The 20,105-nt window shown below is 40.0% G+C and overlaps 1 protein-coding gene across 4 annotated transcripts in view; it reads right to left on the bottom strand.

Annotated features, from left to right (window-relative positions):
* Positions 1-20,105, bottom strand: part of LOC134165051 (sodium channel protein type 5 subunit alpha-like) — a 213,711-nt gene that overhangs the window by 14,759 nt on the left and 178,847 nt on the right. For all 4 annotated transcript variants that reach the window (XM_062621392.1, XM_062621393.1, XM_062621394.1 and 1 more), the window contains 2 exons: positions 9,204-9,326; positions 2,229-2,510 (listed from right to left, as the gene is read on the bottom strand). In XM_062621392.1, coding sequence (XP_062477376.1) covers positions 2,229-2,510; positions 9,204-9,326 — 405 coding nt within the window. The remainder of the gene's footprint in view (positions 1-2,228; positions 2,511-9,203; positions 9,327-20,105) is intronic.

Genomic DNA, 20,105 nt, shown 5'->3' with positions numbered 1-20,105 from the left:
TTTCCGCCACAATCAGTTTGTCCAGCCTTCACGGACCCTACATTTATGGCACTTCTTTTGTACTTCTGCAACTGGAAAAACTACTTCTCTGCTACCCAATACAGGATCACAGGTTTGAAAGAACCCTGCAGGGTCATCATGTCCGTTTTCAAAAACGGATAGCAGTACTAGAAATCATCAGAACTAGACCACTCTTTCAGAAATGTGCTGAGATCCATCTTATGACCAGTTACGTTTCTTCTGCCACCACTGATCGCAACAGAAGGCAGCCCCATCTGGTGAATGCAACTAGTATCACCAGTGCCAAGTTCCCAGGAATGGATACTGCAGAACAGCAGAGGAGACTGCTTCAGGATACTCCTCAGGCAATGCTAATTTGTGAAAAGTTGAAGGTTTTCAGAAAGCTGGAGTTTGAACCTTATAAAAGAAACGGTGAAGGAATAACTACAACTCTGATGGAGTTTTTTCACCAAACAAATTAGTCATCTGTTATGCAGTCATGGAGGAGATAAGAAGCTTCAGTTAAGGTAAAGTATTTTAAACCTTAAAATTTTTGCTCAGCTGAATTAAGTGTTTAAATAAAAGGCAAACACTGTGTAGAATGGAAAACCTAATTAAAGACATTCAAAGTGAATTAATCTGCCCTGCATGGGTGAGATGAAAATCATAATTACACACAAAAGATAAAAGATAAAAACTCTAGCAAGTTCAGCTTTATGTCACGGAAAGAACCAAAAGTTGCACCCATTCTAACCTTTCCAGTTTCCAGAGATTATGAAATCAAAGACTCAATGGAAAGTTGTCAGAAGATCTCAGATTCAAGTGTATATGTACCAGGAACAGAATATATAAGGATAAGCATCTCTACAGGAAAGGAAAGACACTTTATAGAGCAATTTCATGTGTCTGTGACAGCGAAAAAATTGATCTGGGAGAAAGCAAACTTGCATCATGGGAAGGAGAAAGGGTGGCAGATCTGATCGGGACCTGTGGGAGGATGATGCCCTCATGGAAGGGCAAGTCAGCACCCAGGGCAGTATTCTGCTGCATTACAAAGGGTGCATTTCTACATATGGCAAAAGAATTGAGGTTGCGGCATGCTAGTTTTTATCCCAGAAGCAAGGAATGACATCACAGGTGCTTCAAGAAAGTAACCTCCCCATCCAAGGATGTGGTAAGGGGCTCGTTTAATTCTGTGTACATATAAGGAAACATGACAAATTCCTAGAGCATTTCCAGCCCTTGTCATCACTAGGCTTGTGAGCAAATTAGGAACAATGGGAACAAGTATCGTTACCACTATTTTATAAGAGGGCCCCACGGAACAGAAACATAAAGCAATTTATATAAAATCACTCAGCAGTCCAGCAGCAGAGCCTCGACAAGAAGATGGGGTCTCATGCGGCCCTATCCATTAGGTTGTACGGCGTCATAACAGAGTAAATCTCAGTGCATACAACCCATTTACCCGTGTTTTACATTTACTGCTAAAAAAGGTTGTAAATGTGGCTTACTTCTGTCTTTAGAGATCAAATATTGCCATCATCTTTGAATCTTAACAGTCCCTTCTCTGATATTCTCTCACCACCTTTCCAGAGAGTCCAAGCTGTATAGAGTTCCAGCAGTCTGATTACCACCATATTTCATAGTTAGGTTCAATCTGACTCACTATATTTATCAGGTGGAAATTATGTGAGGAAGCAGAATGGGAGGCACCAGTGTTCTTCTCAAACATCTCCATTGAAGGTGAGCAGAGGAATGTAAATTAAAGTTTTCTCTGTGACTTTCTCTGTGCTTTATGCAAAAACTTCAGCCGTGTAACTGAAGGCACTGCAAGTTCATTTTATCCCAGCAGGGTACAGTGAAGTCCCAGGCTGTTCAGGAAGGCAAATGCACTCTGTCTGCATGAACAGCCCTTCCTGGACCATGACTTTTTGTTTCTGGAACTGAACTTTGCTCTGGATTACATTATTGACATTATTCACCTCAGTAGTCCAATTGCTTCCTGGAGGGCTATATTAGTAATGTATCAGAAACTCAAATTAAACCCAAAAGCTGTCATAAATATCTCTAGGCCAAATTAATACACCAAATAAAACTAATTTACACTTGAGGAAAGGAATTCCCCTGATGGCTGAAAAAAAACAGAAAAGCATAGAGGTATTTAAACGGATTATTTCAAGGGAACAGGCAACATTTGTCCAACAGTTTCTAGTGGTCACACTTACCACTTGTAGCAGAGCCAGGTACCCAGCACCAACATTATCAAAGTTAACTTTAACTTTTGTCCAGTAAAATGTGCCTGACACATTATAGAGTATACAGTCACTCATGTTGTTAATAATTTTAGAGTCTAAAGGCATATCTCCTTCTGTCTTATTAATGCACTTCCCAAACTTTCCAGCAAAAAGGTTCACTCCCATGATGCTAAAGATGAGCCAGAAGATGAGGCAGACGAGCAGAACATTCATGATGGAAGGGATGGCTCCCACAAGTGCATTAACCACCACCTTAGGGTAAACAGCAGAGGAAAAACAGAATTAATGTTAGCACTTACACAGACACTTCACTAACAAGTTGTTGTGGGCCCTTGATTAACTGGACTGAACCCTCCTCACATGGTGGCAGGTGGATAAGTATTGACACTACCTAAGGAGACAAATCACCATTAAAGGCTTCACACAAAATAATTATTTTTTTCTTTTTGTAATTGAAGAGCTAATTTGTTGGCATCCCACCCATGGGATGACGTTATTTCAAGAGGAATCTTTTAATTCAAGTACAATCTGTGAAGTCATCTTGACCTCTAAGATCCTACTGGATAATTCACTTCAGTCAAACTATCTTTCATAATCATATGATTAATTGGAAATGGCTGGGGTGTACACCACAATGCCCTCATTTTGGCTGGGATAGTTTAATCTTCTTCCTAGTAGCTGGTACAGTGCTATGTTTCTTGGCTTTAGTCTGAGAACAATGCAGCTAACACACCAATGTTTTAGCTGTTCCCATGTAGTGCTTACTCTGATCGAGGACATTTCAGTCTGTCATGTTCTGCCCATGAGGAAGGGAACGAGAAGCCAGGAGGGAGAAGAGACAGGACACCTGACCCAAACTAGCCAAAGGGGTATTCCATACCACAGCATGTTGTGCCCAGTATAGAAGCTGAGTGTTTGTCAAGAGGTGACAGGCTGGGCATCAGTCAGTGGGTGATGTGCACCACTTGGGGGTTTATTTGATTGATTATTTTATTTCTTTCTATTATTATTATTATTTCAACATTATTATTAATTTTATTATCATTATCATCATCACCATCATCATAATCATCATTATCATTATTATTGTTATTGTATTTTACTTTATTCCAATCATTAAACTGTTCTTACCTCACCAATAGGGTTTACCTTTTTATTTATTCTTCTCCCCATCCCACCAGGGCAGGGGGAAGGAAGGGGAAGTGAGTGAGCAGCTGCATGGTCCTTAGTTGCTGGCTGGGCTTGAACTGTGACACACAGTGTCTCAGACAAAAAATATTTCTGAAATTTTTACTGAACTCAGGCCTCCCTAGTCCTTGGGATGTGAAATCCAGCTGTGGCAAATTTTGCTTGTTTAAATAATAACTGATTGAGAAATACTGTATTAATCCAGCTTCCCCTGTCTGATAAGCATGCATGATTAAACCAGTGAATCCATTCTAATTTAACAAAAAATGCATTATTTTTCCTTGTGACATGCTGTAAAGTTCCTACACACCAACCCAGGCAGGGCTCTAAACCCTTGTGTAAAATCACACATAAAAATGAAAGGCAAAAGGAGCTTTTAAAGTGTGGGAATGTTGGCACTGGACACCTTTCTGAAGCCACGCAAAAGAAATAAATGTCAGACCATCTACAGACCCTCTACAGTTGTGAGGTTTGAATGCAGCAGTATAATACCAGCACATCAACCAGGCAGGATGCACCTCATTTAGTGTTTTGAGCATTAATACACTTATGGGTGACAAATGTTATACTAACTGACATTTTCTGAGGGAAGAACACTATTGCAAAATGTAGTTTTTCCTTTCCTATGTCAAAAAGGTTGCTCCATATTCACAGCTTTTGGAGATGCTGACGTTGCATGGTCCAGGCAAAGACGCCTGTGCAGACACCAGACCTGCTACATGAATTTGTCTCCATCTTTGTCTCATGCTTTGGAGAGTAAAGTCTGGTAGGCAGACACTAAGCTCTTTCACTTCTCCATCTACATTTCTGAAACTGAGACAAGATGATATCGATCCATAAAAATTAAATTTTATTCCATGACTATAGGAAACACCAGCTCTCGCATTAGTGTCCAATTTTCTGAGAAGATAATAATGTAACATTTGTTTCCTCATCATTTATGCATTACTGAGGAAGAAAAACACCCAGAGGAGCAGAAAGATTTCCAAATCAAGCACTTATTTGGGTATAGCCTTGGCCCTTGTCAAAGTAGCTTCATTTGCTGCTATGCAGGACAATATTTTTGTTCAATTTTAATGCACGCCAGCACAGAGCCACTGCACTTATGTTGCATATGCTGCTGAGTCCAGCTTCCACCTGCAAGCCCTGTGACAGGACAGAGACTTCCAGGTTTCAGCAGTGTAAGTGATGGCCATGCTTGCATCCTGCTTTTTTCCTTCTGCTGATTTATATTCACTGGCTTGTAGATAATAAAACACGACATGAGTCTGGAGCAAATCCCATAACACCTCTCTGAATGAATTATTAACAGGGGGTTTCATTCTTCTCTCACTTCTTCTGCTCTTACACCAGCATGATGCCATTTGGTCTGCTGGAAGCACTCCTGATTTGTTCTGAGACAAGCGAGAGGACTTAAAGACCTGGATACATAAAAGCAAGTTATTATCATAAATTCATGTTAAAAGTTCAGCTGCAAACCTGGCCATGGAAAGGGCTGAATTTCTGCTGCATCTAGGAATAGCAACACATATAGCCATATATAAGAAAAGGTTTTGTACCTCTTGGTTTCCATTAGCATCTTTGTAGGTAAAACCACAAGGTGACTTCTTTAGGGATAACAAAAAAACTGAGCCACCCTCTACCCTAGTCCAGAGTGGTGCAAATCTATAGAGTGTGCCTGGCCACTGGCTCTCATGGGCCATCTCCTCAGCTGAAACTGATTCAGATTTTAGATCCAGAAATAGACTTGCATGGTTTGTTTATCTCCCCTTTGCTATAACAGAGCCCACCAGATTTCCCTCAGTATTTTCAGGCCCAGGCTATAAGTCCCAGCCAAGCCTGGGCAGACCTTTTGCAAATACATCTTATTTACAGTGTTGTGAACTCAAATAACAGGTGAAAATTTTATCATTAGATAATCTATTCCTGGTGTCCTTTGTCCTCATTGTCAGAAACAGGTGCTGTATTTTTAGGTTGAATTTGCTGAACTTGAGGCACTAGTCAACTGTTGTTAGGTATCTTCTGTCATTCCTGTCTTCACTGTAGGTGAGTTACCACTGCACTTTGCTTTGGGTAATTAAAAAATCAGCTTTTTTCAAACCGCCATGGTTCCTCCAGATTTCTAATCATGCTCGTAGTTCCCTGCAGAGAATTTCCCATTTTTAACACCCACTTCTCAGCAGTTTGGTGGAATTCCAGTGATGAAGCACTGTGCTCTCTTCCATTCGACAGGTTATTTCCCTGCATATTTAGGGATTGTAATAGTCACCTCATTTATCGGACCGGCCCAAAACTTGGTACACCTTTGAGCAGTCATCCCAATCCCTAAATCCCTCTCAGCTGCTGTTTTCCAAGAAACATCCCCAGGGTGACCTACTTTCCTCCTCCTGAGGTATATGGTTTATTAAAATGCATGTTGTACAATTGATCTGTTTTTCACCGTGATCCAGAGCAGTCAGTGTGATTTCCTTATCCGTAATACCACTTATTACTCCGCTCACTTTGTGTGTTGTCGGCAAAGATTTTAAATTTTCTTCCAGATGCTGTTAAAGTCCAGATTAAGGGCAGTTCTCATTCTGAAGGATCCCTCACCCTGAGACACTCATCACTGAATTTACAGTGTCATCACTGTAAATCATTACTTTTTTGAGACCCATCACCCTTTTTAAATTAATTTAAAATACGTTTAATTGGCTTGGTACAAATCTTGTGTTTTCATCACAATGTCCCATGGTATCAAATTCTTTTCTGAAATATAAGGATATTATATCAGCACAGTTACCGTCATCAGCATAATTGGTAATCAAATCAAAGGACCATATCGGTTTTACAAGAACTATTCCCATGAAATCATGCTAACTAGCATTAATTATGCTATTTCTTTCCTTCATGCATCTTGTAGCAGCCTCACCATGACTTTGCCTAGGATCATTTTCACATCAAATGGTCTCTCATCATCCCACTCACTGTTTTAAAATACTGCAGTAACCTCCCATGTTGGGAAGAAACTTGCAGGGAAGTGGCATGTCTGAAATAATTCCCTGATGGACACAAAGGAGGAAACATGGGAAACTTCATGATTTGGTTCAGGAAGACCTATGTTAACTTACATGGTGCTCCAGTATGGCTTGAAATGCAGTGGGGGACACAGGGTGGGTGGTATGTGCATGGAAACCCACAGCATCTAGGGTAACTGTCAGGTGGGATACTGGTCAGACTGGGATCTTTTGAGGGGACAGAGGAGCAGGATAGCACCAGTTCAGCCTTATTTGGCAGACCTCTACTGGGATAGGAGCTGCTAACACTTGTGTCGAACTTAGACAGGTCTCAGCCTGTTTGAAGATGGGGAAAGGGCTGAAGCCTGATAGTAACAGGTCCTCTTGGCCATTCCAGTGCTACTCTGTGCTTTTGCCCCAGGACCCACTGTTTTCAAAATTTAGGTACATAATGAAACAAGTCTTTTATACTGCAGTAGAAATGAGAACTTTCTTGTTCCTGTTCTAGTCATCAGAGATCTTTCAGTTATTCAAGAAAAAGACATTATAATAGAGCAAACTATTATTATTTTCTTACTGTCAGTGTTTGTTTCTCAACATTATAATTACTTAATCCATCACTGCACTGCCAATTTTCCTGTGCATTTTGTAGCATATGAACTCCTAATAATGAAAGGTCTAGCTGTCCCTAGTCATGTTAAGTGTGGTTAGACAAACTAAAGCTAAAATGATTTGATTTTCCAATAGCACGTATTCTCAATTACATTTTATCATATTTACAAGCTAATTCACTGCCTCCCATAGCTCAGAATGACTGAATATATTTCAGCTGCAGCAATGGTACAGGGAAGAAAAGGGATGTTGAGTCAGAAACCAGGGAGGCCTACAAGTATGAGCATGTTAGGAAGGAAATCTGCTGGGGTGATGCATGTGTCTATGCCACATAAGATCTCCAGTAAATTAACCTCTTTCTATTCGCAGATAAAGATGAAAATTTTTTCTCATTGTTTCTTTCAATTATCTGTTTCACTGTTTTTATGCTTTGGGCTAGTCTTCACACTGCTTTTCAGGTTTGAATACAACTTAGCTAAACTGATGCAAAGTCATGAGTGAACATTCTTATGTCAGCTTGGAATACTTTAAAGGGTTTTTGCTTGAATTTTCAAATCCACCAGTAGAAACTAAGCCTTCATAAGCCAGATTTAAATTGATTTGAGAGAGCCCATGCACAAATCACTTTGGTAGTTAAGCTAGTGCAGCTTTGGCCAGTACCAACTTCTGCTCAATTTGCAAATGTTTAATAAAGGCAGTGTGAAGTCATCAGATGACATAGGAGTGAGAGCTTTAATTAACGTTAGGAATACAACATCACCTTTTGCCAGCTGAGGATCTGCAGTTTGCTTTTGGTTTATCTTATGAATAACTTTTGAAATATTGCCTCAGTTGAAAAGGATGTGGTGAACAAAACTCAGGTTTCAGAGCCTGAATGAATGGAGCCTTTTGAATCATTCTGTCTTAGTACTAACACACAGGAGAGTGGTCTGCAACTAGATTTGTCTGGTCTTCATCCACAAAAATAATGTAGCTTAGATGATCACAAGATCTGGAGCAAAAAAACATATATCCCCAATTCTTATCATCCACAGAAGAGGTAAAGTCTGGGTACAGGTTTTAATAAACCGCTCTGTCACCATATTTCCTGAGTTACCTCTGTCATTAGGCTCCCTAGTCTTCAGTCTGTCTTACTGCAAGGGTATTGCAATGAGAACAGTCAATTGCTAGGAGCTCAGTGCATGAATTACACATTTTAGTCACTGATGATTCGGACCAAAATTTTGTCTACAACAAAGCTTTATCCTGAATATACCTCTATGAAAGATGCAGCATTTTCGTTGGCCTAGTAGGGAGATTTGGGATCATCAGGAAATGTAAGTTGGTGTATGTGTAATTTTGTCGCAGATTTGCTTTATTTTGCTATGTGATCTTATCTTGCTCTACAAGATTAACAGTAATCTCAGTTTATACAAAGCACAGTTGTTATCATCTGCAGATCTTGCAGATCATCTTGCAGATCTTGCAGATGGTGCAAAGAGTTAAATAAAGTGCTTACTAGACAATAATTGTGTAGCAGGTAGTCTTAACAAATAATCAGGTATGCTGTGTGGATATAGCCATGCTGGCAAAGGAATGCAGAGGAAGGAGATGGATGCACAAGATGGAGAAATGAACAAAAGCTACATGGTTTTAATATTAATCCTGACATTCCATGTTAAAGCTGCAATCTGTTCAATGGAAAAGTTTTACATATTCGTTCATTTGCTTTACCTATCTTTAACATTTTTAATTTTTGCCTTAATTATTAGTGAAAAAGTCCTTAAGAACTTTCCTAGTCAGTCTCATTTTAATACATGTCAAAAGCAGGGAGCAAACTTGTAGCTTGGCTATTCCCCTGGTGTGTCTTATAATTGAGAGGTAATTGTTAGCCAGATGCTTCCTCGACCAAGAAGCTGTTTTTTAAAGTTCAATATGACAAGTTAGGCAGCAGGATTAGTTCATCATTAAATCCACCTGAGGATAAAGACGTAATGATACAATTGCAATTTAGACAAAGGAGGGATTTCTTATTTTGTTGTTTTGATACAGCATTATCATTCATTTCCTTTGGCAGACACAGTGAAGACAAAACCATGTGCAACAGTTCCCAGTTAATATGCTTGATGTCAGAGAGTTGAGCTTTGACTGATGCTTTATATACTCTTACCCTCATCCCTTCAAATCGTGACAATGCTCTTAATGGCCGAAGAGCTCGGAGAGTCCTGAGGGATTTAATTGGACCCATCTCAGAGTATCCAAGTGTACTGGCGATGAGGCTTATTAAAGACACCTGAATGGAGACACAAAGCAAAAATCCAATCTGTTAGTATACTCCTTCCATCTTCCTTCTCTTCTGACTTTTCTTCCTGAAAAGAAAGAGTTGGTTAGTGAAAAAGTGGAAAAGAATTCTTAAACCATTAAATTAGATCAACACAGAAAAAAGGAGAGTTTTACATCCACACATACACTGAGCTGCTACCAACTCACAACACCTTTGTTTTCACTTTAATGCAAAATTTATAAAAATACAGATTTCCAGAGCTTCTTTTAACTCGGCACACAGAAATCCTCTTAATGTCAGCTCACAGACTGTATGAGAAAAGAGATCACTGTTATAAACCCACCGTTCTGTGACGCCTGTGCTATAGGTCTCCTCAATGTGTGTGTATCTTCCACAATTGAAAATATGAGTCACCTAAGTGTTATAATTTAGGGCTTTCTGGATGAAAGCACCTGTAAGATCTAACCATTTTCAGCAGAGAGAAAAGATTTTAGCATTACCATTCAATTACTAATCTTAAACTTACTGATTAGAAACAAGTCTTCTAGATTACTGATAGTCATGACTTTATACCATAGATTGTAAGAGAATGATATACATTACTCTATGATTCTGCACTTTTTCACTTTTTCTGGTACCTGCACAGCCTCTAAAGGAGAAGGAAACCTGCCAGGTGCTCAACATTGAGGTTCATATCTCTTAAAGACTATTTCTTTGAAATAAAATATCTATTTCCAAATATGGGGACAGTATGGAGGGGTTCCAATGCTCTCCAAGTTCTCAGAACTTTTGTAGTGCCCAGCTGGTTAGAAATGTGGATGCTTTTGGGCACAGGACTGGACTCTGGATGAACACAATAGCAGTGGAGATTATGGGTCAGATTAACAATCACATGGAGCAATTGGGTTTTGCATGCTCAAATCAGCATTTATGGCCTGAATTCTTACTGAGCAGGGAGTGAGAAACAAACAGCTCTCCAATATTATAAGTATCATGCCAATATATGTGTATTAACAAAACCCCACAAATTAATTGCCACGTATAAACTATTGTTTTCTTAGAAGAGAGAGACTCATGCACATTGCTTATCTCAGTTCCCTTACTCTCACCTTTATTTTCACAGCCCCAGTTATCACAGTATCAGATTATCTTACATCTCCTCTATGGAGCAACCTTTCTCCTGAATATGCACTAATTTATGTACAAGCACTGTCTGCACAGCTAAGCCTCTTTGTAAAACTTGATCAATTTGTTAAATTATTTACCTATTAATGGCTTTACTGTGGCATGTGGTTGACAGCAAGTTTAAGGGCAGGAGGTCTCAGAGACACCAAGCCTGGGCTGGATACAGTGAGCTGGATATGTGCAGGGAGAAGACAGCCCACCTCTGCAGATGACTATGAGGTGCAGAGGATGATTGTCATGCTTTAAAATGTCACTCTTCAACAAGGTGTGACACAAACTCAGCTCCTGTGTACAGACCCAGCAGTGGATGAAGAAGGGAGGTCTTAATAAACACTTCTGCAGTTCACTTTAATCACTTTAGCAGTGAGTGTGCTATAAAAGCATCACAGTAGACAGGCAGACTGGATTCCAGGTCTGATGTCTTAGGTCTCTTAGACACCGGGAAGGTAAAAATCACCAGTGAAGCTTTTCCTCCCATCTCTAAGAAAGCAGATCTGAACCTGTGACATGAGCATGCCTAAGAAGTTATTTTAGAGTAAATAATGTTATAGGTATGGCATGCTTCTTTCACCTAAATCCTGCTCAGCTCATGCTCACAGTTAAAGATAAAAATCTGGTTTGGCTTAATAACTATCTTAATCTCACCAATGCTTCTAAATTGAGGCAATACCCCTTTTCTGTCCTCCCTATTTCTTACCAGCCTTGATTACATCCTATACTCTCAAGTTGCATTAATGTACAGTCCAAAGCCTTCTACTTTCATTCACTCCAAGCATTGACTTAATGCTGCTTAAATAATGAGTAAGGGCTGAAGGATTTGTCTAATATCAATAAGCAAATGTGCAGCACACTTATACACTAAAGCCATTGAAATAAGGCATCTTAAAACTGTAATATAACTGGTATTACTGAGATATCATGACAGAAGTAACACTATGGCATATATTTCTATCTTTGGTTGGAAAGATTAGTGCAGAAAATGGCCTAAACTCCACAAAGCCTTGGAGTTTCCTGTCCAGAAAGGCTGGAGGTGTAAGGAAAACAGCTCAATGATAGTATGCTCAGAGAGAGAAACCAAGATCCATATCCTCACATACTAAGGGAAAATCACTCATGGATGTAGATATTTGAAAGAAAATTAATCAAATACAGAGCATCCAACACCCTTTTGTGCTAGCTTCACCCACAATCTAAAACTCAGATCTTCTCAAGGTCTCCATAACTGCCTGCTTCCTCTCTCATCCCAAATTTATGTCCTATAATTGCCCTTTCAAGGCAGAAGATGTTCTGTTCAAATCCTGGAAGACCAGACTTTGGATCTGAGCGAGTTACCATTTTCTTCAGAGTGCCATAAATGTCACCCTGAAACACATCACAGGTGCTGTTGTCCTCCTGACACAGATTTACACAGCATTAGATATGTCTTCAGAGGATTAGGCCATGAAGCTGTGTGATATTTGGCAAAGATTTATAAGGCTGGAGTCAGAACTGAGTTTGAGACAACATGTTTAAATGCTTGGATGTTGATTTTGAAGGTATCCCTGTCAAATTTTATTTATAGGAGAATTACTAGCACAGAGACTTGGCTGTTTCAACTTGATTAAAAGTGACCAGAAGGCTATTTTTAGGAAAAAAATCAAGCAGCTCTCAAAATTGGTGTTGACTGCCCCACATAACCACAGCAAAAAGTAAAGTCAGCTGTTTCTCTTGCTTTTTTTTTCTGTTACAAGGCAGCCCAGAGTTGCTCTAAGGTTCTGCTTTGTGCTCCGGTTGGTATCATAAATGTGCTGGCACCCAGAAGATACCCCCAGGGTTAAAGTAACCTCCAGATTCACAATATGGCACACATTTCTAATCTTTTCATTATCTATTTGCCGATAGTTTTGTATTTTTTTCAGGAAAAAACACAACTTTAAAGACCAGGTAGCACAGTAATGCTGTAGAGAGCAGCTGAATCCTATGGAGTCACTATTGCCTGAAACATTGCCCTTAAAATGCACAATCTGTGCTTGGGCTTGAGTTTTCCTCTCCAACTCTCACATGGCTTGCTACAGTCTTCCATCCTCCTGTGCATTTCTTCTGCCCCAAGAAGACATATTATTGTTCTCAACTGGAGATGCTCTGTGATGCTCTGCTTCTAGCATTTCCCTTGAGGGGCTTTCCAGAACCTGCTAGATCTTACTAAGAAGCTTTCATAGCTTTCCATCTAAACCTTCCTTACACTAAACCAAGTAATAATATCCTCCATGTTAGCTTGAAACTCTTCTTTATCCCCTTGACTTGCTGTTCATTTGTGCCTCCAAATTCTCCAGAACAATGTTGTCACTAGAATTTTCCACCTAATGTGAACCCCAGCGTATAACCTGGCCAGCAATGAGTGTCCCAAAGGTTGGACCTGGTCCTCATAAATCAGTGAATGTAATCCTGCCTCCACAGATACTAATGATAAAAATCTCACCAGTTGCACATGCTAGGAATTCAATCACGTAGCAGCTCTTCCATTTTGCTTTCTTCAGATCATCTCAAAACAGCCCAGAAGGACCCCAGCCTCAGTACTGTCAGTGACTTCCCAAAATGTTCTCCTATAGACCTGTATTTCTATATTTTTATATTCTAACATATTTCTGTACACATGTTTATCTACATAAATTTTACAATGGTTTGTATGACAGTCTCATGGACCTGGGTAAAGGGAGAGATAAATGAACGCCACAGCTTTCCTTTTGCCATTTTCAGTGTTACGCTCAAGGAAAAATAATTAGAGCTTTTAAATCTTGTGACTGCATTGAACACTAGAAATACCAGCCATGGGGATTACCAGGCCTGTGCCTGGTGCTCTGAAAGCCAAGCTCCTGTCATCTACGTGGCTTAGTGGCATTAGCAGCATGAGTCTAGAGTGCCCCATTGTATTACATTTGTATGTGTTTCCAGGGTGGAATCAAGAAGAATCAATGAGTTTAGACTGCTAGAAGACAGGCAGTGATCTCTGAAGAGAGGTTAGCCTCACTGATAGCTGTTCAAAGTTATTGCTAGGATGTTCTAATAAGAGTAATGTCTGAATTTCTTAATTATTTTGACAATCTTTTACTAGATTATACTTAAAAAAAAAAAAAAAAGCATTGTCCCAGAATTGGGATTTTTTTTTCAGTAACTAACTAACTCCTGCATTTTTGTATTATTATTTCGGTGTAATACTGTCATTCTTGAGATGAGAAATGCAACTGATGTATTTGTACCCTGGTGGCACCCATGCAGTGTTAGATCCCCAGCATGCTTACCATTGGTGCTCACAGTAATTAAGCAGTTAACAGATAAGCAGCATTTTTGGACCATTAAGATAGTTCACTATGAACACACAGAGGTAAAGTTATACAAGGGGTATATATGTCTTCATTATCTGACAGTGACTTAAGAAATCAGTGCTGTAAACTAATGTAAACCCCAGTAAAGCTGTCAGCAGAGTATTTTAAGGTTGCAGAAAAACAATTACAAAGTAGGGAGAGCAATAATGCAGCTTCCTTACAGCACACACAGGGGAAACAGTCTCTAATCAAAAGATTACAGACTTTTTCCTGAGGAGCTATTCCATTTATAACACTAGTGGTGTTCCTTCCTATATTCATACATTTTAATAGCATATAAATTACACGCACAATGTAGCTATGAAATTACGCTGGTGGCAGTAATCTGAAGGGTGCACTCTTTGGGAGCAGTGTTTCGCCTGAGGCTGACTGAGTTTCCTACAGCAAGGAGGTGGGTTTGAGCCAGAACAGGGGCTCCTCCTCTCTTTTTTGCATCCCTTTCCACCAGCCTAAAAGCACATCATTTCAGATAATCAGTGGGCATCTACTGGACTGAGCTGGAAGCAGACCTGAGTAGCACCATTCAAAGGCAGATGCTACTCGGCCTACACTGCATTTCTGAATTAACTCCAGATCACCACTGAGATGAATTAATAGCAGAGCCTAGGGAACAAAGAGTTCTGCCTGAGTAACAGTAAAAATCCTCCTTGGCTGGTCATATAAATCCTAAAACCCATGAGAACAATGAGAACCTCTACTAAATGTCTGCCTGCTGCAGCACACAGCTGTGAGTGATACCCTGCAAGCTGCTGTCTTGTGGAGAAGAGGAGACCTCCTTCCCAGTTTGGGCAACAGCATATGTTTTATGCAGCTAGGGATTTCATCAAATTAACCTGCTTGCTCAAATTAGAGGGGAGGGAGCAGGGAAAAAAAGGACATCCGAAAGGGAACACAGCAGCTGAGTTGAAAGCTCTGGCCACTTATTTAAATAAGCAGTTTCAGCTAATGCAGGTCCCCAATGCTTTCAAATAGCTTTTTATGTGCCCCAGGAGCACCTGCCTGTCCCTCTCTAACTGTGCTTTCAGAAAAAGAAAAAAGTAGAAGAAAGAGAACTTGGATTACTTCGGGTGCCTCTTTTCAATTCAGTCTGGTTTCTCCCATCCCCTGATGCCGAGGGTGGGATTACCCAAAGAAATCTTCACAGCCAGAGCAGCAGCCCAATGTCTTTAAGAGCCAGGGCTGTAGTCCCAAGTTGCTCCTCTTGACTTGAAAAGGAACAAAATTAGGTCTGTGCCCCAAAAGTAAACTGGAAAAACTACAGGGAAAGGTGAATTTGAAAATAAATTGAAAGACATGGAAATCCTTATTGCAAAACTGAAATACTGCTGGGAGAAAAGGGCTTGTAAAGAGGTTGGTGCTCCCTTCAGCAGCTACCATTTCTGAGAAGATGTTTATTAATCACCTTATCTTTTTAAAAATATATCTTTACCCTTTCACTCTAACATTGCATTTTCTACCCTACAGATGCCTAACTGTATGATTGCACCTGCCAATCCAGAAATTGCATGTTATGAATGAAGGGCATAAAGTTAAATGTTAGGACACTAGAGAGAGACTAAAGTGACCTAAACTAAATTCCCACCTCTGCTACTTGTTTCCTTGCATTACAACCCTCACATTCAAATAAAGACTATGAACCGGTTAGGGTTACTCTGGACTTAGTCCATGGCATGGAGATGAAAGCGTGTCTGGAAATGAGTTAATGAAGAGCTTCCCTCACCGACAGTGGAGTTCATTACTGCTTGTGGAGTGCTCTTGTGTATTATAATATGATGGGCTATAAGAGTGCCTAGATTAATTATAAACAAAAATTATCTCCTGGAAAGCTCGATGCTACTTCTTATAACTCAGGTTATAAAAGGCTTCTACATCATCCACTCCTGTTCTTTTTTTCTCTGGGATATTTCATCCTTTTTTTTTCTTTTTTTTCATTTCCCCATCAAACTAAAGCTCTGAAACTGTCAATATTCCATCTTCTCTGCTTGTTTCCTGGTCCTCATGTCCATGCTTTTCAAAGCAATGTTTCCTTTCAGAGGTCAGCCTTGTCGCAAACACCATGTGTCACTCCTGTTGGCTTAAATGCTTTTAAATAAATCACTCCAGCATCCTAATTGCTTCCTGGTGGTTTCCAGAAGAACCTCTTTATGTCTCGCTGTTCTCTTAATCTGTCACCTCCTTTACACCTGCTCAGGCTTTTCTAACAACTTCAGTCAATTCCCAAGGTGGATGGCTGTGAATCAAGAATTAAACCTCAGCTAATTTCTGAGGGTGAGTCGAACGACCTGCTGCTGCGATCTTAGATCCAGTGAGACGCCAAAGTGAATTATTGATTTGCAGTTTTCCCACCCTTTCCAAATGGATTTTCAGCTTGTTTCATTTCACCTTTTCACTGCAAACAGACACCTTTGCCATACCTCTGAGTCCCACTTATCAGCACTGGGTAGGGAAGACAGAGGGATTGCTGTGACTTTTGGGACCACATGACAGTCGTTGATCAGACAAAACTTGGCCAAGACCCAAAGTCTTTCTCCTTGCTTCAGCAGTGGTGGCTGTGTGGGTGCAGCTGCCTTGAAAAGTCTGGTATTTCTACTGGGATCTAGAGCAAAAGAATTTCTTCATCATCAGATACATTCTGCTTCTTATCCAGACACTGTACGGAGACTGCCTTGATTTAGGGCAGCTGAGGAGAAAAGATATTCTCCCCTTAAAAAGACCTCCTAAATCACCACACAATTTATTCCAGTGTACCTTCTTGATGCTGAACACTGTTGTCAGGAAGATGTGAATATGCTTGATTATTATTTATTATTTGAAGATAGCGTTATATTGCCAGAGGTGTGCATAGTGACTACCAAGAACATTTCCCTTGTGGCTCAGCCCCATCAACTCTGCTGCATTTCCATCCCAGCCTGTGGAGTTGAGGTGCTGAGCTGAAGGCATGTTTATTTCTGGGCAGGATTAGGATCAACCCTACTTACATATGACATGATGCAAAATTAGGAAAAAAAAAAGTGTTTTGGCTGTTTCCACAAGATGCTTTCCGGATTTCCACGATTCCCTAAAGCATTTATCTAACCAGATATTCCAAAGCAATATAAAAAATGCCAAGCTGATGTGGGAAATATGACAGTCCTAGCTTGAAAATCATCTGTTTAGTTGGATTCTTTAACCTTATTGATTGATAATGTACTGAATATGCTAGGGTAGAAAGGATCAGATAATTCTGAAAAATTATATGGTCCTAAATTTCTGCCAGAAAAGACAATGGTACAATTAGCAGTACATACTACAGGTAGGAGTCCTAATCTTCAGTTGCCTTAGCACAAAGCACCCCAAAGCCAGTCATACCAGGGAAGAAGGCTTGCACAAGGTTTCTACACCGCTGGGGCACAGCTTTCAAGTTTCATCTCAATTCCTTCAATCTCCCCCCTCAGTAAAGAATCTGCACTCTCTGCAGGCTGCTTTTCTCCCTTCACTTCTTCTTTCCCTCTCCTCCTGGCACTGGTCTTCTCTTGAGCTGCCCTTGGGCATCCTGGATGGAGCCACAAGTGTGTTGGGAAGATGTTTTTCAGTCTGCAACAACTGGGGTTGTGAAGGTGCTGGTCATACGGGAGAACTGTGGGATAATCCTCCTGTGTCCCTGCAGAGCATGTGGGACTCTGTCTAGACTGTTAATTACAGTCTACATGTCCCTCCTATCTTTGGTCCTTCGTGCAAGACAGAACATCACTGCATAAGGAATTTGGCTGCTACACCCACAGTAATGGAAAGGGACAAAGCAGGCTGTATACAAGAGCTCCAGGACTTTATTCATTATTTTCCTTTTAAGCACATCCTTCTAAAAAAGGACACTGAAAAGTGCTCCATCTTTAAACAACTTTAAGAAATAAAAATGGTTGGTAAGCCTAGTTCAGCACAGTCTGAGTCGAGATGGTTTCTTTTACATCACTTTCAAAAGTGGAAATTCTCCCTCAGTAATTGAAATTCTTCAGTAATTGCAGTTATTCTTCATATTGCAACTGTTTCACAAGGTGTGGGCAGGCAGTGAGCTTCATTTAGTGTCCCTTTCCATCCAGCTGCAGTGTGCTTTGTCCTGCTGTGCCTTTTCTGAAACCAAGCTTGTGTTTCCACTCGGCAAAGCCTGGTTGCTCTCCTTTTAGCATCTATGTGGTAACTAACATGAGGTGCAAACCAAGATAAGACAAGACATTTGGATGTTTTTGTGTGTGTTATGTTGAGATAAAATGTGGGGTGGCAGAAGGGAAATTTACAGCATCGGCTAACCTGCTAACACACATTAAAACCACTTCACGTGGATTTTTATTGTTTCACTTATCCTGAACTAGTCAATATGTAGCAAACCAGCTTTTTTTTTTTTAATTTTTTTGTTTTCAGACCAGGCTGAGAGAGCGGTTTTCTTTCCTATGAGTTATCTTGGAGGTTTATGCCATCAAAAATCCCACATAAGCATTTGCTTTGGAAAAAAAAATGGAAAAAAACTAGTCAAAACCAAACTCTGAAGTAAAGGTGCCCTGTTATAACCTGTGGATTTTTCATAACTCACACATAGAACTAATAAATTCACTTTTAAGATGCTTCTCCAAGTAACAAGCTGTATTACTTTTACTTTGCCCCAGTTACATTTTTGTCGTTCAGTTCCCGTGTGCTTCTCTGAACAGAAACCAGACAAAATGCACATGCTTTTAGGATGATTTCCCAAGAATACCAATTGGATTTCACAACACATTGCAACAGATTGTGTAATTAGTGGTAAAGCAAACAAAAATCACCTAGCTAATCAACAGGGAATACAGATGGAAAAAAGAATTAAAGTAATCATAACCCATCAATATTTACTTCACACAGCAAGTTTTTAATTGTCACTTAAAGACAATCCAACACAAGGGCATAATTGAATTCAATTCAATTTTTAACTAGGGATAGAACGACTGTTTTAGATTGTTCATGTCAAATGCAAAGATTATTAGCTGCTTCTTAATTTGCCTGGCAGTGAAGTATCCAAAATAGAAATCTCAGAGCAAGCGTTTTCCAGGAAACTATCTTGAAAAACATAATATCTGTATTTTTTAAGCATCCAGTGAAAATGATGGTGCATTAATGACGGAACAGCCATGAGCAGTTCTCAAACAAGCAAACAGGAAATTTGGCAGCAAACAGGAAATTTGGAAAGCTACTCAATGGGGAATACAGATCTATATGTACAAACTCAGCAGCTCCAGGCAAACACCAGAAACATGTTGTGCTATAAATTCACAAAGGTACGGCGGTCTGAGAAAGGTACATATTATTTTACTTCTGTAAAAGCATCTACAAAATCCTGCCTAGTGGATTTGTTGAATCACTCATTTGAGATGTCTGGCCTCCAAATCCATTGCTGAACCTTGCTTGAACTACTTTGCAGACAGGTACACTTCTTAAAGCCATTGTGATCCCCCTGCCTGTATGGTGGCAGAGAAGGCTCTTAGGGAAAAGGCATGATGGAAGGAGCAATCTTTCTCTGTGGTGACTCAGCTAGAGAGAAATTTTTGCATCAGAGCAAAAATTGAGAACAAGAGATATCTTCCCCTCCCTGCTGCAGGACACAGTGTTAGGGCCCATTGATAGAGATAGCTAAAGGGAAAGGAGGCTGCCAGGATCTCTAAAAAAGCAATTGCTTAAGAAAATACTTTCCTCCAAGTATCAGATCTTGAAAAATGGAATAATTTTAGAAAGACTTGCTGGAGAAACCCTCATTTCTAAAATTAGTAAATGCCAATTAAGTTGTTTTTTTTTTTTTTAAGCCTGGATTGGGACTAACTTTTGGACAATTAAATTGAACTCAAAAGATGCAATGGAGATGATGGATTTGTGATAATGGACTTCTGTGGAGAAATGACATTAGTACCCATTTAAGAGGATTTTTCTGTGTATGCCACAGGCAATGAAACTTGGCTGTGACCTTTTTTCTGAGCATTCTTCCTAATGAGTTAGGGTCTTTACATCCCTTTCCTGAGAGCTTTCTCATGACAGCTTCTGCAGGGTACTGATCTCTCCCCTCTGCCTTCAATGAATGATCAGCAAGCAAAGAAGCTGTTGACTGCAACACCTCTGGTCTTTGAATGATGCTAATCTTCAGACTGATGTCTTTCCTGAATTGACCACTGCAATGGAATTACCCATCTGCTGTCAGCAGAGACTGGGACATAGCTCAGAATCAACTGGCTGAAGCTCAAATAGATAA

Source organism: Pezoporus occidentalis, unplaced genomic scaffold, assembly GCF_034315485.1.
Source record: "Pezoporus occidentalis ecotype Australia unplaced genomic scaffold, CSIRO_AGI_Poc_V1 ctg23, whole genome shotgun sequence".
Lineage (NCBI taxonomy): Eukaryota > Metazoa > Chordata > Aves > Psittaciformes > Psittacidae > Pezoporus > Pezoporus occidentalis.
Note: the sequence above shows the minus strand (reverse complement) of the source record. Positions and strands in the feature narration are given on the sequence as shown.